The following is a 14,337-nucleotide window of genomic DNA, read 5'->3' on the forward strand; positions in this document are numbered from 1 at the left end:
TACCAATGAAGACATATTTTCTGGTGACATACTTCAATGGCAGGACTTTTTCTCATTTCAAGGTTTCTTTTGATCCATTGTTGCATCACCGACACAGAAAGTGAGGAGAAATATCTCAACAGGAACCCCAACCCAAAACAGAGGTTCTGACCCTACAGCAAAAGATATGTTTTAGCTGGAGTTTGTAGCTATGAACCTTAAAAATCAATAAAAGACAAAGAATTTAATTTGAAAACAAGATAATTATGTAAGACACCAATTGCTTGATTTGAATTCACTTTCTAAAGCCACACTCCCCTGCTTCCATCCAATATAGAGTGCTGTGAACAATTTGGCCATGAAGTAGAAGAGAGGGCCCCCAGATCCCATTAGGCATATTTATGTGCCTGCAAACACAGCTATCGCTCACATTGCTCCTACAGGGAAAGTGATTCTGCTGTCATAGTAAATTGATTGGCACCGTATGTGTTGCTATTGTGTCTGTTTCACTTTGGGCTCATTGCGAGCACCTCTCTATGAGGCATCTTCACAAGTTATTCCCTTCATCATTACAGCTGTGCTATGTGGCTATTTTAGGAAATGAGCAATAATAATGACACAAACAGCTGAACATACTGTACCTCGGTCCTCCAATACCGCTGCATGCTTTCTTGTTTCTGAAGTACACTTCTCATTCTATCGAAAAAATCACCCGTCTCCTCGCTGAGAAAGAAAGACAGAAGATTCAAGGCCATTGTATTGAAAGTAAGGAAGGCTTAAAGTGACAATGCTACAAATGTATTCACCTATCTCATTATGTAATGGCTTGAAATTATTTCTTTTCTGACCATAAATATTGCACACATACACTCATGGCCAAAAACATTGGCATCCCTGCATTTCTGTCAGATAATGCACAATTTCGCCCAGAAAATTGTTGCATTTACAAATTTTTAGGCATTCTCATGTTTATTTCTTTTGTTTGTATTGGTATGACACAAAAGGTGGAGAAACTAAAAGCCAAATCTGACATATTCTATGCAAAACCCCAAAAATGGACTGGACAAAATTATTGGCACCCTCCATTTAATATTTGGTAGCATACCCCTTGGAAAAAATAACTGAAATCAATTGCTTCCTGTAACCATCAATGAGTTTCTTACACCTTTCTACTGGAATTGTGAACTCTCAGATTGGAAGGGTTCCTTTTCCCAACTGCTGTTTTGAAATCTCTTTGCACAGGTGCTCCATGGGATTGAGATCTGGACTCATTGTTGGCCAGTTCAGTACTCTCCAGCAATTTGACTGAAACCATTTCTGGGTGCTTTTTGACGTGTGCTTTGGGTCATAGTCCTGCTGTAAGACCTATGACATCTGATGGAGACCCAACTTTCTGACACTGGAACCTACATTGCACCCCAGAATTCTTTGGTAGTCTTCAGATTTCATAATGCCATGCACACAGTCAAGACAGCCAGCGCCTTAAGCAGCAAAACAACCCCAAAACATCAGTGAACCTCCACCATGTTTGACTGTAGGGACTGTATTCTTTTCTTTAAAGGCCTCATTTCTTTTTCTGAAAACAGTAGAATGATGGGCTTTACCAAAAAGCTGTAATTTTGTTTCTTCTGTCCACAGCACATTGTCCCAAAAGGATTTTGGCTTCATCAGGTAAGTTTTGTCAAATTCCAATCTGGCTTTTTATGTTTCTGTGTCAGTAGTGGGGTCCTGCTGGGCCTCCTACCATAGTGTCCCTTTTCATTCAGATTATGACGTATAGTGTAAGCTGATAAAGTTGTACCCTGTGCCTGAAGGTCAGCTTGATTTTGTCTAGAAGTTGATTGAGGTTCTTTATCCACCATTTGAACAATCCTTTGTTGCAATCTTTGATCAAGTTTCTCTTTTTTGTTCACATCCAGTGAGATTAACTATAGTGCCATGAGCTGTAAACTTCTTGACAATGTTGTGTACAGTGGACACAGGAACATTAAGATCTGTTAATTTTTACAGGTGAGGTTAAATAGAAATTACAGGAGCATCAAAAACTTGGAATGCAATTATTTCTTATAATTTTGAGAAGGTGACAATAATTTTGTCCAGTCCATTTTTTTGGGTTTTATACGGAATTAATCAGATTAGGCTTTTTGATTCTCCACTTTTTTGTGGATACCACACAAAAGAAATTAACATGAGAATGCCTAAACATTTGTAATTGCAACAATTTTCTGGGTGAAGGGTGCATTATCTGAAATGCAGGGGTGCCGATATGTTTGGCCATGACTGTATCTACACAGGTCTTTAGCATTATCAGTGACAGATTTGTAGAAAGATGACTTAGGCCACATTCCATAGTGAAAACAAATTCAGCAGACTGAAAGGCTATTTTATGCTTTGGTTTCTTAAATATAACTTTTTTTAAAATATATAATAAAACATACAGCATTTGCCTTAGGGCTTGTTCACACTTGTACAGAGATCGTCGTTTTTCTGCATCAGAAAAATGCTGATTTCAGCAAAAGACATAACTGTTTTCTATGTGCCATGTTCAGACTTAAACGCAGACTTGGGGTGAGCTGTGGTGCGGTGTGGAAATCTGCAATGAGTCATTATGTTGCTGTTCCACAATGCAGTTCTCCCGCAGCATCATTTCTGTCCGTGTTTCTGTACACTGATGCTCAGCTGCAGTGCATAGAAATGAATCCAATCTCACACTTCAAAAAGTTTTAAAAAAGTAAAGCACAAGGCACTGCCGGCCAGAACTGACACGTCCTACATGGTAAAACATGGCTTTTACCAGGTAGGTAGTGTGAACCAACTCTTAAGGTTAAGGTGTATTTCAAGCCAAAGACATTGCTTTGTTTGTTTTAGATAGAGTAGGTAAGGATTACAATCCCTGTCTGGTTTTAACTATCTGGGACTTCCTTTCTATCCAATGTGACACTGGTTTTACCACACCGGAAGTAGGGGAAAATCTGTAACAGGGTCACAGACAGGAAAAAAAAGAATCTAACAAAACCCTGAAACTCAACAGGGGCTCTAATTTTCCCCTGCTTTATCCAAAACTAGGGAAGCGATTTTGCTTCACATACACTTTAAAGATGGTGCAGTTCGCATAAAGTATTGAGAACTGTAGAGGTGTCATAGTAGTGACTGGAAGACTGGAATCCATGTGTTTGTCTATCCATCCATCCAACTATTCATCCACTATTCATTAACTATAGCAATGTGTAGATAAATAGATAGATATTTCAATCATCTTAGCTAATTCATGTTGGCAATAAGATTCATTCTCAGACAGTCCCACCACAAGGTGCCCTAGAAGTTCCTGTCTATCTAATTGGATCGCATCAGGGGCATGGGTAGCCAGGTGCTTGCTCTGTCATTATGCAATTCAGGGACACTTACAGATGAGACTATGATTAACCCTTTTTCCCCTAGTGCCCAGTACTGGGACAGCTACATCACTTGTTAGCTGAGTGAATCCAATTCTTCTGCCAGCAGAGGATCTTGGGACCTGTAGTCCTAAAGCCAATACATACTGTATTCCTGAGTGCTGACTGAACTACACATTCCAGAGAGCTGGAGAACGAGAAAAAAGCAGATATATTCTACAGCAAGGGACAGGCTTGCTCTCTCGGACCGGGATTCATAGTTGGACACAAGGCGAGTGCGGTTCTCCTACAGGGAGTTACAGAGAGGGGGACTGCCATTCTCCTACAGAGAAAGATTGTGGGCCTACTGCTGAGGGACTTGGCACAGCAGTTCAGTACAGCAGTGGCGTTGATCGTCACACCTGGATCGCATCAATATTCTCTGCACCTGGACTCTCTGTCCGGTGCTCATACAGACATCTCTGCTTGCCATGCTGACAGGCTGTCAAGCGGTAACTCTGCACACCTTTGCAAACAGTCAAGAGCCTTGGCAAATAACTCTTGTTTCTATGAGGTCGTGCAATCCATAGAATTGGTTAGCGGGTGGATGCCCAACCTCTTTCTGTCATCACTCTAAAGACACTGCATGCAGACTCCTCAGTTACCAGGAGCCCTTTGCTTTGAGCAGTACCACAGCCTATCTGTTTAACTTCATTGCAACACCAGTATTCACTAATGTTTATGAGCCCCACCGTTGCTAGCAGAAGACAGCGGCTACCACCACATCAGGAACTATTAACATCAGAGGACTCAAGCTGCAATCTCTAGTTAAAGGGACCTCTACCTTTCTAAGGCCATTGCTACTCAATCCTACATATGTTACAATCTCCTTTAAATTAGCAACAGCAATGTAATGTGAAGGTCAGCCGTATTTGAGGTACACTAATTCTAATATAAACTGCTGCCTCCCCCCACTACCTAGTGCTCCCCCCGACATCTATGTTTTTGTCATACTTAAACTTTTTCAGAATGGTCAAGTGAAACCCAAGTCTTCACTCAGCTGTGGGCAATACTCAATTTTGTAGAGAGAAGATCTGATGTGATGACAGCAGCTCCCCTCAAGGAGTAGGCCCACGTCACTTTGCACTCACAGTATGTCTTCTGATTCCTGGGTCATATGACATTGAGCATCATTCAACCCAAGAGACTGAAGACATCTTGTGACAAAACAGAGTGCTGTCGGGGGCAGCTCTGAATTGAAAGTGAGTATTGCAGATGAGTTTTCTTTGTTTTTTTTAAGATACCTATATTTTCTACAATTGTATATTAATTTCAAAAGCTAGGCTTTATATTGACCCCAGGGCCTCATTCACATAGGTGTACTTCAGTGTACACCCATCTGAAGGCCGGGTTTGCTCTCATGGGGATGCACAGGTGTTCCATGCATCACCATGCAGGAAGTCCCATTCATATCTATTGGGATGCAGTGGCTACATGGACACAGCCGCAGCTCCAAATTTGATGGCTATGCAGGTTTAGGTCTAGGTACACGTCCTTGAATGTAGACAGGATGCACATCCAATTTTAGACTCTATTGCAGAGAACCTCCTTGTTTTGAAAAAGAAGCCCATAGCCCACTTGTTGATAGGATGTGATCATAGTCAAACTCTCCTGCAGCTTCTATTAGCACTTTCCAAAAAACAAAATAACATAAAACATTTCTGAAAGCAATAGCCCCTGTTCTTCTAATTGTTCAAAACTGCTATGCCAACAGACTCACTGGCACCTAGGGTATATTTTAGTTAATTTATTAGTTCTTCAGAAGGCATACATTTGCATTATAATTTCCTCTTCCCACTGTTAATGTTTCAAACTGAACCTGTAAAAAAATGGGTAATTTTCCTGTTTGACACAATACAGGTTGATTTTGCTATTGTCTCAGTAGGCAGCATGTTTCTCAATGGCTTTCACGATAAACAGTTGCCTGTGCATAATTATCAAACAGCATACAAAGCACTTTTTGTTAGCTAATCAATATTGTTTTCTACAGGGGTTCAGGAATGACGGCGTCCCAGCATGCCGGCACTTAATGTTCAAATTGTTAATTTGTTCTTAAACACTAATCTTATCGAACATTTTCAAATATCAAAAGCATGCTGCCTAGTGGAAATAATTGGAAATCGTTTCAGGGCTATTTTTCATGAATTCTTATTGGGAACAGTGGATTATAACAGTAACATAATGGCAAACATTTAGACAGAATGACTTTTTGATTTGTCACTGCTAAAATAAGCTCATTATAGAATTAACCTCATGTATTAAAATGTTAGTACTAAAGATGGCCAATCATGTTACAGTCTGATTGCACAATTTATGTACAATCATCTCTACATTTATGACAAATATTGGACAATGGCCTACCTTAACCCCTTGATGCCGACCTCACACAAATATGTGGCCTAACTGCACCGGGCTTTATGCCCTGGGGCTGCACATTTGCATATCTCCCTCTGTGCTGGGAGCGCACCGCGCGGCATACTTCCAGCACAGAGATTGGGGTCTCACCATCCGCTTCCCGGTCACCTGATCGCTGTGGTAGCCTCTGACTGGCTATCACAGTGATCAGTCACTGTGAAGCCAGCCCCTGTGTTTTCTCTCTCAGAATGGAGGAGAGAGATAAATTGTGTGTCTCTCTAAACTTTCAGAGAGAGAAAAAAACAACTGTGTAAAATAAATAAATATTGTATCCTCCCTGGCAGTATTCCCGAGTGTAGCTCGGGGTAAAGTTTCAGTACAACAAGCGGTAACCCCGAGCTACACTCGGGCTTACCATGCAGCGCTCCCGCGATGTCCCCCTTGCAGTGTCCCCGGCAATGTCCTCCGGCGGATGCCGGCATCTGTCTTCTGGGTTTCCGTCCCCTGCAACGTCGGGACGTACGGGGGACGGAACTGGCAGGAAATTTGAAAATGACAAAAAGTGACATTCACTAAATTCACTAAAATCACATAGTAAAACATTACTGTATCAAACCATTTCACATACATTCTGTCCCTACTGCTTTGTCCTGTGCCCTGCCTACATTTTTACTGTTCTTTCTGCCTGGAAACTGAGAAATGTCCATGGCGTCCAAAAAGCATCCCTTTAGGTCAAAAGCAGTTTTAGACCAGCTAGAGAACAGCGATAGAAAATTAGAACCACTTGCAGAATTGAGTGATAATGATTTGTGGGGAAATTCGGCATCAGACACTGAAAACGATTTTGCAACTTTGCTCAGTGATGTGCGAACTGGGCGCTATATTTCAAATTTCAGTGTTGTTGGTTTGATTATATTATTGAATTAAATGTAATATTATTATATTATTATTTTTTATGATTATTTAGTAAATTATAATTTATGATTTCGTGTTTCAAATTTTAACATACCCGGGATCTATTCTTCCCTTACCTTGTCCTGTGCTCCAGCGATGTCCCTCCTGCAGTGTCCCTGGCAATGTCCTCTGGCCGATGCAGGCATCCGTCTTCTGGGTTCCGTTCCCTGCGACGTCAGGACGTACGGGGACGGAACGGCGGAAAATTTTAAAATGTCAAACAGTGACATTCACTAAATACACTAAAATCACATAGTAAAACATTACTGTATCAAACCATTTCACATACATTTTGTCCCGAGTGCTTTGTCCTGTGCCCTGCCTGCATTTTGACTGTTCTTTCTGCCTGGAAACTTAGAAACGTCCATGGTGTCCAAAAAGCGTCCCTTTAGGTCAAAAGCAGTTTTAGACCAGCTAGAGAACAGCGATAGTAAATTAGAACTACTTGCAGAATTGAGTGATAATGATTTGTGGGGAAATTCATCATCAGACACTGAAAACGATTTTGCGACTTTGCTCAGTGATGTGTGAACTTGGCGCTATATTTCAAATTTCAGTGTTTTTGGTTTGATTATATTATTGAATTAAATTTATTATTATTATATTATTATTTTTTATGATTATTTATTAAATCATAATTTATGATTTCGTGCTTCAAATTGTAACATACCCGGGATGTTTACTAGACTCGGACAGATTTCAGTGGGTTATTCCTAAAAATTACAGGCCTACAAAAAAAAAATACATATTTCCATGCAAAAAAATGTACTACTTTGAGCACAGCAATACTGACATAATCAGACCGCTAGGGAGGCTACTGCGGAGAATGCACAAAGATATAAAAATTTTAACATACCCGGGATGTTTACTAGACTCTTGTTCGGACAGATTTCAGTGAGTTATTTCTTAAAATTACAGGCCTACAATAAAAACAATAAAAGAAATACATATTTCCATGCAAAAAAATGTACCGCTTTGAGCACAGAAATATGGACATAATCAGACTGCTAGGGAGGTTAAACAATTAAAGACAAAATAAAGAAAAAAAAATACCTAGGTTAGTGTTTGGGTCAAGTAAGAGTCAAAGGTCAAGGTTAGGGTCACAAGTCAGGGGCAATATATTTCGGGCAGGATTTTTTTTTTTTAATTAGTATCAGGGACAGTTAGTGTCAGTGTGTCTTAGGTAGAGAAAAAAAATAGTAAAATGTGCACTATTGTTTCTGGCCTGGTACAAACAACAAATAACATACACATATGTGGTATTCCTGTGATTGCCAGGAGCAGGAGAATTTATTTTGGGTTGTTCTTTAGTGGTAGGTTATGGTAGTGACAAGAAATATACAGCTACATTTAAAAAAAATATGTTTTAAACTATTTTGGGCCAGTTTTCCTTTGATAATAAACAAAACAATCATGAGATACCCATTAACATTCACCAATAAATAAAAGCCCAATTTGTCCTGAAAAAACTAGGTATAATCCACCTGGATGTACAAAGTAGTTGTGATGATATGTATGGATTTACTAACACTTAGGCATTAGGTGTTGTTTTACCCTTAGGTGTGAAGGGGTTAACAATATGTTTTGTTCTTTTTTTTAATCTAATCAGGTGTTTTATCTAATCAGGTTGTAGTAAATCTAAAGGAGATTGTACAACCAGACTGCAATGTGTATGGGAAACTTCATTTATTTCTCCAGTGCTGTTAACCAAATTCAAGCTTTTATACTTTCATTTTCCAGGATAGACTTGCACCTGAATGATAGATTTTGGCTAACTGCACATGGGGCATCTAATTTCTGTGAGTGCAATCCTGGTGTTTTAGTGTGGCGGGTGCAGCTTCCACCCCTGCTGCCAGCAGACTGTCAAAGTCTATGGCAGGCTGAAATACGCAATGGCTGGATAGGGCAGAATGCTGTACAGGGTAGAAATCGCATTTAGTGCCTTATGCATTCAGGGATGAATGCCCAGAATGCAGAATACATGCTTTCCAGGTATTCGTATGTACGCTACAGTCTTTACAGTCTTTTTGCTGCCTCTTTCTCTTTATATACACTTGCTCCACCACAGCTGTTTCTCAGAATCATGCCTGTACAATGTGAGTCAGCATAGCTGTTTATTGGAAGTGCATGAAACAATGCAGGACAGAAACTGGAGGGCAGGGTCAGCGTTGTCATCCCAAAATAGGAAGTGCCTGAACAAGGACTTTCATGGCAGGATTACCAGGTATTATTTTATTGGAAGTTTTTGATAAAAAAAAAAATCACAAATAACTTCTGAAGTTACAATAACAAGTAAAAGTGGTTCTAAAGAGAAAATAGCTTTTTTATATCTTCGTGCATTCTCCGCAGTAGCCTCCCTAGCGGTCTGATTATGTCAGTATTGCTGTGCTCAAAGTGGTAAATTTTTTTGCATGGAAATATGTATTTTTTTTATTGTAGGCTTGTAATTTTTAGGAATAACCCACTGAAATCTAGTAAACATCCCGGGTATGTTACAATTTGAAGCACAAAATCATAAATTATGAATTAATAAATAATCATAAAAAATAATAATATAATAATAATAAATTTAATTCAATAATATAATCAAACCAAAAACACTGAAATTTGAAATATAGCGCCAAGTTCGCACATCACTGAGCAAAGTTGCAAAATCGTTTTCAGTGTCTGATGACAAATTTCCCCACGAATCATTATCACTCAATTCTGCAAGTGGTTCTAATTTACTATCGCTGTTCTCTAGCTGGTCTAAAACCACTTTTGACCTAAAGGGACGCTTTTTGGACGCCATGGATGTTTCTCAGTTTCCAGGCAGAAAGAACAGTAAAAATGCAGGCAGGGCTCAGGACAAAGCACTCGGGACAAAATGTATGTGAAATGGTTTGATACAGTAATGTTTTACTATGTGATTTTAGCGTATTTAGTGAATGTCACTTTTTCACATTTTTAATTTTCCAGCCGTTCCACCCCCCGTATGTCCTGATGTCACAGGGAACGGAACCCGGAAGACAGATGCCCGCATCGGCCAGAGGACATTGCCAGGGACACTGCAGGGAGGACATTGCGGGAGCGCAGGACAAGGTAAGTGAAGAAGAGATCCCGGAGCAACGCTGCAAGGTACTCCCGAGTGTAGCTCGGGGTTACCGCTTGTGGTGCTGAAACTTTACCCCGAGCTACACTCGGGAATACCGCCAGGGAGGTTAAGGTAAAAAACTGCCCACTACCTATCTTACCCCCACCATCCCTAAACACTTACGTGACACCTCTCACCGCTTCAGTGCTGTCTCGACTGCAGCGCCGCTCTCCTCTCTTCCTGGTCTCACAGGAGACACTGAGGGCAAGGAAGCCATAGGCTCCTGCTGCTGTCAAACACCTATCAAGAGAGTGGGGGCATTGCTTGCCAGTGCTGTGTGTCTGTAAATGCACACAGCCCTGCTTGGGAGTGCACCCACAAAGGTGCCCCCATAGCACATGGCTTGCTAAGGGAGCATTCAGAGAAAGAAAAAGAGGACAGTGCCAGTGGGCGACCACCATAAAGGAGGTAAGGGACCACTGTTACTAAACTTCTTGTTGCAATTTTTTAAAATACTCTATTCTCACTTTCTCTATATAAGCACATCCCCAAATTATTGTATTCAGATGTTCCAATCACCTCCATGGCCACAGGTGTATAAAATCAAACACCTAAGTATGCAGACTGCTTCTACAAACATTTGTAAAAGAATGGACTTCTCTCAGGAGCTCAGTGAATTCCAGCGTGGTACCGTGATAGGTTGCCACCTGTGCAATAAGTCCATCCGTGAAATTTCCTTGCTACTAAATATTCCACATCAACTGTTAGTGGTATTATAACAAAGTGGAAGCAACTGGGAACAACAGCAACTCGGCTACGAAGTGGTAGGCCACGTAAAATGACAGAAAGGGGTCAGGGCATGCTGAAGCGCATAGTGTGCAGAAGTCGCCAACTGTCTACAAAGTCAATAGCTAAAGACCTCCAAACTTCATGTGGCCTTCAGATTAGCACAGCAACAGTGCATAGAGAGCTTCATGGAAAGGGTTTCTGAGGAGCTGCATCCAAGTCTTAGATCACCAAGTGCAATGAAAAGCATCGGATGCCGTGGTGTAAAGCACGCCACCACTGGACTCTAGAGCATTGAAATGTGTTCTCTGGAGTGACCAATCACGCTTCACTGTCTAGCAATCTGATGGACATGTCTGGGATTGGCCGTTGCCAGGAGAACAGTATTTGCCTGAATGCACTGTGCCAAGTGTAAAGTTTGGTGGAGGGGGGATTATAATGTGGAGTTGTTTTTCAGGGGTTGGGCTTGGCCCCTTTGTTCCAGTGAAGGGAACTCTTAAGGCGTCAGCATACCAAGATATTTTGGACAATATCATTCTCCCAACTTGGTGGGAACAGTTTGGGGATGGCCCCTTTCTGTTCCAACATGACTGCGCACCAGTGCACAAAGGAAGGTCCATAAAGACATGGGTGAGCGAGTTTGGGGTGGAGGAACTTGACTGGTTTGTACAGAGTCCTGACCGCAACCCCATAGTTCCTCCACCCCAAACTCGCTCACCCATGTCTTTATGGACCTTGCTTTGTGCACTGGTTTGCACAAGGCGGACTGTCAGACCTTGTTATAGTGACATTTCAGGTGGTGATGGGTACCACTAATAAAGTTGAAGGCTTTTGTTATGCCTCAATGCGTCAGCACAGACATCCTAAAATATATACAGTATATACACATCATATATTTTTTATATATATATTAGGATGTCTGTGCTGGCACATTGAGGCATAACAAAAGCCTTCAGCTTTATTAGTTGTACCCATCACCACCTGAAATGTCACTATAACAAGGTCTGACAGTCCGCCTTGTGCAACCAATTTGTAGCAGCATTGTATTTCCACGTCCAGGCTGTGTAAAGAAAACCTACATTCTTTCTCTACATAATGACAAGTCAGAGAATGACACTCATTCCTTTAGATGAAGTAGATGAAGGGGAACCATGTGTCTTCATTTCAGGGTCATCTTGAACTGGTTTCTCATAATCATGACATGAGTGAGAGAAGATTGGTACATTCATTTTTAGTACTACCGCCAGACATTCGTACACAGAACTTTGTGCACAAACATAATATTAATTTCACTGTACTGACCAATCTGTCCCCTCAGTATCACCTATCCCTAACACTTATCCTCTCCAACACTTAACCCTTTTCCTACCCATATCCTTTACACTTAAAGGCTAATGTAATTTATATTATTCCTCCACCCTTCCTATTATATGTCTCACACAATCTTCAGATCAAATATTCATAATGTTCTTCAGCTGCAACCTATGCCAAGAAATGCTTTACCTCTCTTCAGAGTTGGTTGACTGTGAACTATTGAACAAGCATGGTTTTCTATGATTCGGATAATGGAACCCTGCAAGGTCACATGCTTTCCATTATTTGCTATCATGTTGAGTGGCTCATAGCCTACTGGGTCTGAGAAGATGTCATACAAAGTCAGGCTCAGCATAGCTCATGTTATTTAGCCTACACCCTAAAATTAACTCTTCACATCTATCAAACACTGAAACTTACAACCTAGCCTAGCCCTAAAAAGTAATCCTTAGCTCTTTATCTAATCCTTAAAATTAACTAGCACCAAACCTAACCCTTATATATACACCCATAAACCTTTGACAGTGAATTTCTATCACTTAGGTCTTTATGTACAGCTAAACTTATCCCCCTCAACTCTATACCTATTACTTAACACTTGACTAAAAACTTTGGGTAAGATTTACTAAAACTGGAGCACTCAGAATCTGGTGCAGCTGTGCATGACAGCCAATCAGCTTCTAACTTCAGCTTGTTCAATAAAGCTTTGGCAATAAAACCTGGAAACTGATTGGTTTCCATGCAGAGTTGCACCAGATTCAGCTTCTAACTTCAGCTTGTTCAATAAAGCTTTGGCAATAAAACCTGGAAACTGATTGGTTTCCATGCAGAGTTGCACCAGATTTTGCATTCCCTTATTTACTCCATGCACTCCATGACTAATAAAGGGCAAGAAGTAAGACCAATTTCTCAATGTGGCCACTGACAACAATAAAAAAGTGGATGGAAATCAATTTGCTTAATGCTGCAAAGGTCTGTATTCCAAGCAAATGAAAACAACCCAACGCACCTACTATTGGCCAATGGAACTCCAAAGTTAATTACATTATGTATACTGAGGATCTGACTTTTTTTTTGGGGACACATCTGAAGCCTTTAAATGTACCTTGTTCTATAGGAAACAATTTAGATTTTCCTTGGATTATGCAGAAGCAATCCAAGATATGGAGGCAGAGTGATCGGGATCTCTTTTTCACTCTTTTTAGTGTATCACTACAAAACCTTTCCTAAAAGTTGTCTTTTAAACAGATGCTTGATTATATGGACCCAGGGGTGGATTTTATACTTCTCTCCTGTGCACCCCCCTCCTCAGGGAGAGTTGTGCTTCTCTTCCCTCCCCTTCCCCATTTTTCCCCCTTTTTTTCTTTTTCACCCAAATTGTGAAGTACCCCAATTTTTGCCATTTCTCTTTTTCTTTTTATATACAAGTTTAAGTATAAAAAATTCCAACTTCAATGCAGTTATCCTTGATGCAATTTTATTACCATACCACCTTGAAGATTTATATTTTTTTTTTACATTACACGTGCCATTAATAATCATGATCTTAGCATAATTATGTGGGGCAGCACAGTGGCTAAATGTAAAGCACTTCCACCTGGCATCACTAGGGTTGTTGGTTCGAATCCCAACCATGGCACCACCTGCCTGAAGTTTGCATGTTCTCCCCTTGCCTGTGTGGGTTTCCTCCTACACTCCAAAGACATGCTGGTAGGTTAATTGGCTTCTGTATAAATTGGCCCTAGTATGTGCATGTATGAATACAGTGAAGGAAATAAGTATTTGATCCCCTGCTGATTTTGAATGTTTGCCCACTCACAAAGAAATTATCAGTCTAAAAATTGATTGGTAGGTGTATTGTAACACTGAGAGACACAATAGCAACAAAAAATTCTAAAGAAATTCAAAATCAGCAGGGGATCAAATACTTATTTCCTTCACCGTATGAGTTAGGGACCTTAGATTGCACTCCTTGAGGGTTAGGCACTGATCTGAATGTACAATATATGCTGTAAGTACTTGTAATAAATAAATAAATTATTCACATTGTTACCTTTCACTTTTGGAATTGTCTCTTGACCATTTGCCTTGACCTTCCTCCATGCTACTATTGCTGTTGTGTACCTGTTGGAGAGATTTTTTTCCAGACCCAGTGATAACATTGCCACTGTTACTGAACCTGAGGATTACAATCCTCAATGGTCAAAAAGAAAAGCAATAAAATCTGATAGAGTTGTGAAACTTTCCCCAATCTTTCCAAAACAACAAAAATGTTTTGGCAGGAGTTCGCTTTAAAGCTGAACTCAGTACACAAAAACTTCCATTTAGTTATATTCTTCAATAGCCACAAAGAAGATGAATAAACTTTATGATCACCAAATGTCTTTACACTCCCAGTTATTACCTTGTAAAAGTAGTGGTGACATAATCATTGTACTTCACAAC

The 14,337-nt window shown here is 40.4% G+C and overlaps 1 protein-coding gene across 1 annotated transcript in view; it reads right to left on the reverse strand.

The window, feature by feature from the left end:
- Positions 1-14,337, reverse strand: part of BAIAP3 (BAI1 associated protein 3) — a 534,732-nt gene that overhangs the window by 249,642 nt on the left and 270,753 nt on the right. Inside the window, exon 3 of the mRNA XM_089682088.1 lies at positions 621-702. Within this exon, the coding sequence (XP_089538214.1) occupies positions 621-702 (82 nt within the window). The remainder of the gene's footprint in view (positions 1-620; positions 703-14,337) is intronic.

Source organism: Staurois parvus, unplaced genomic scaffold (assembly GCF_062004578.1).
Source record: "Staurois parvus isolate SC_StPar_1 unplaced genomic scaffold, SC_StPar_1.0 ptg000018l, whole genome shotgun sequence".
NCBI lineage: Eukaryota > Metazoa > Chordata > Amphibia > Anura > Ranidae > Staurois > Staurois parvus.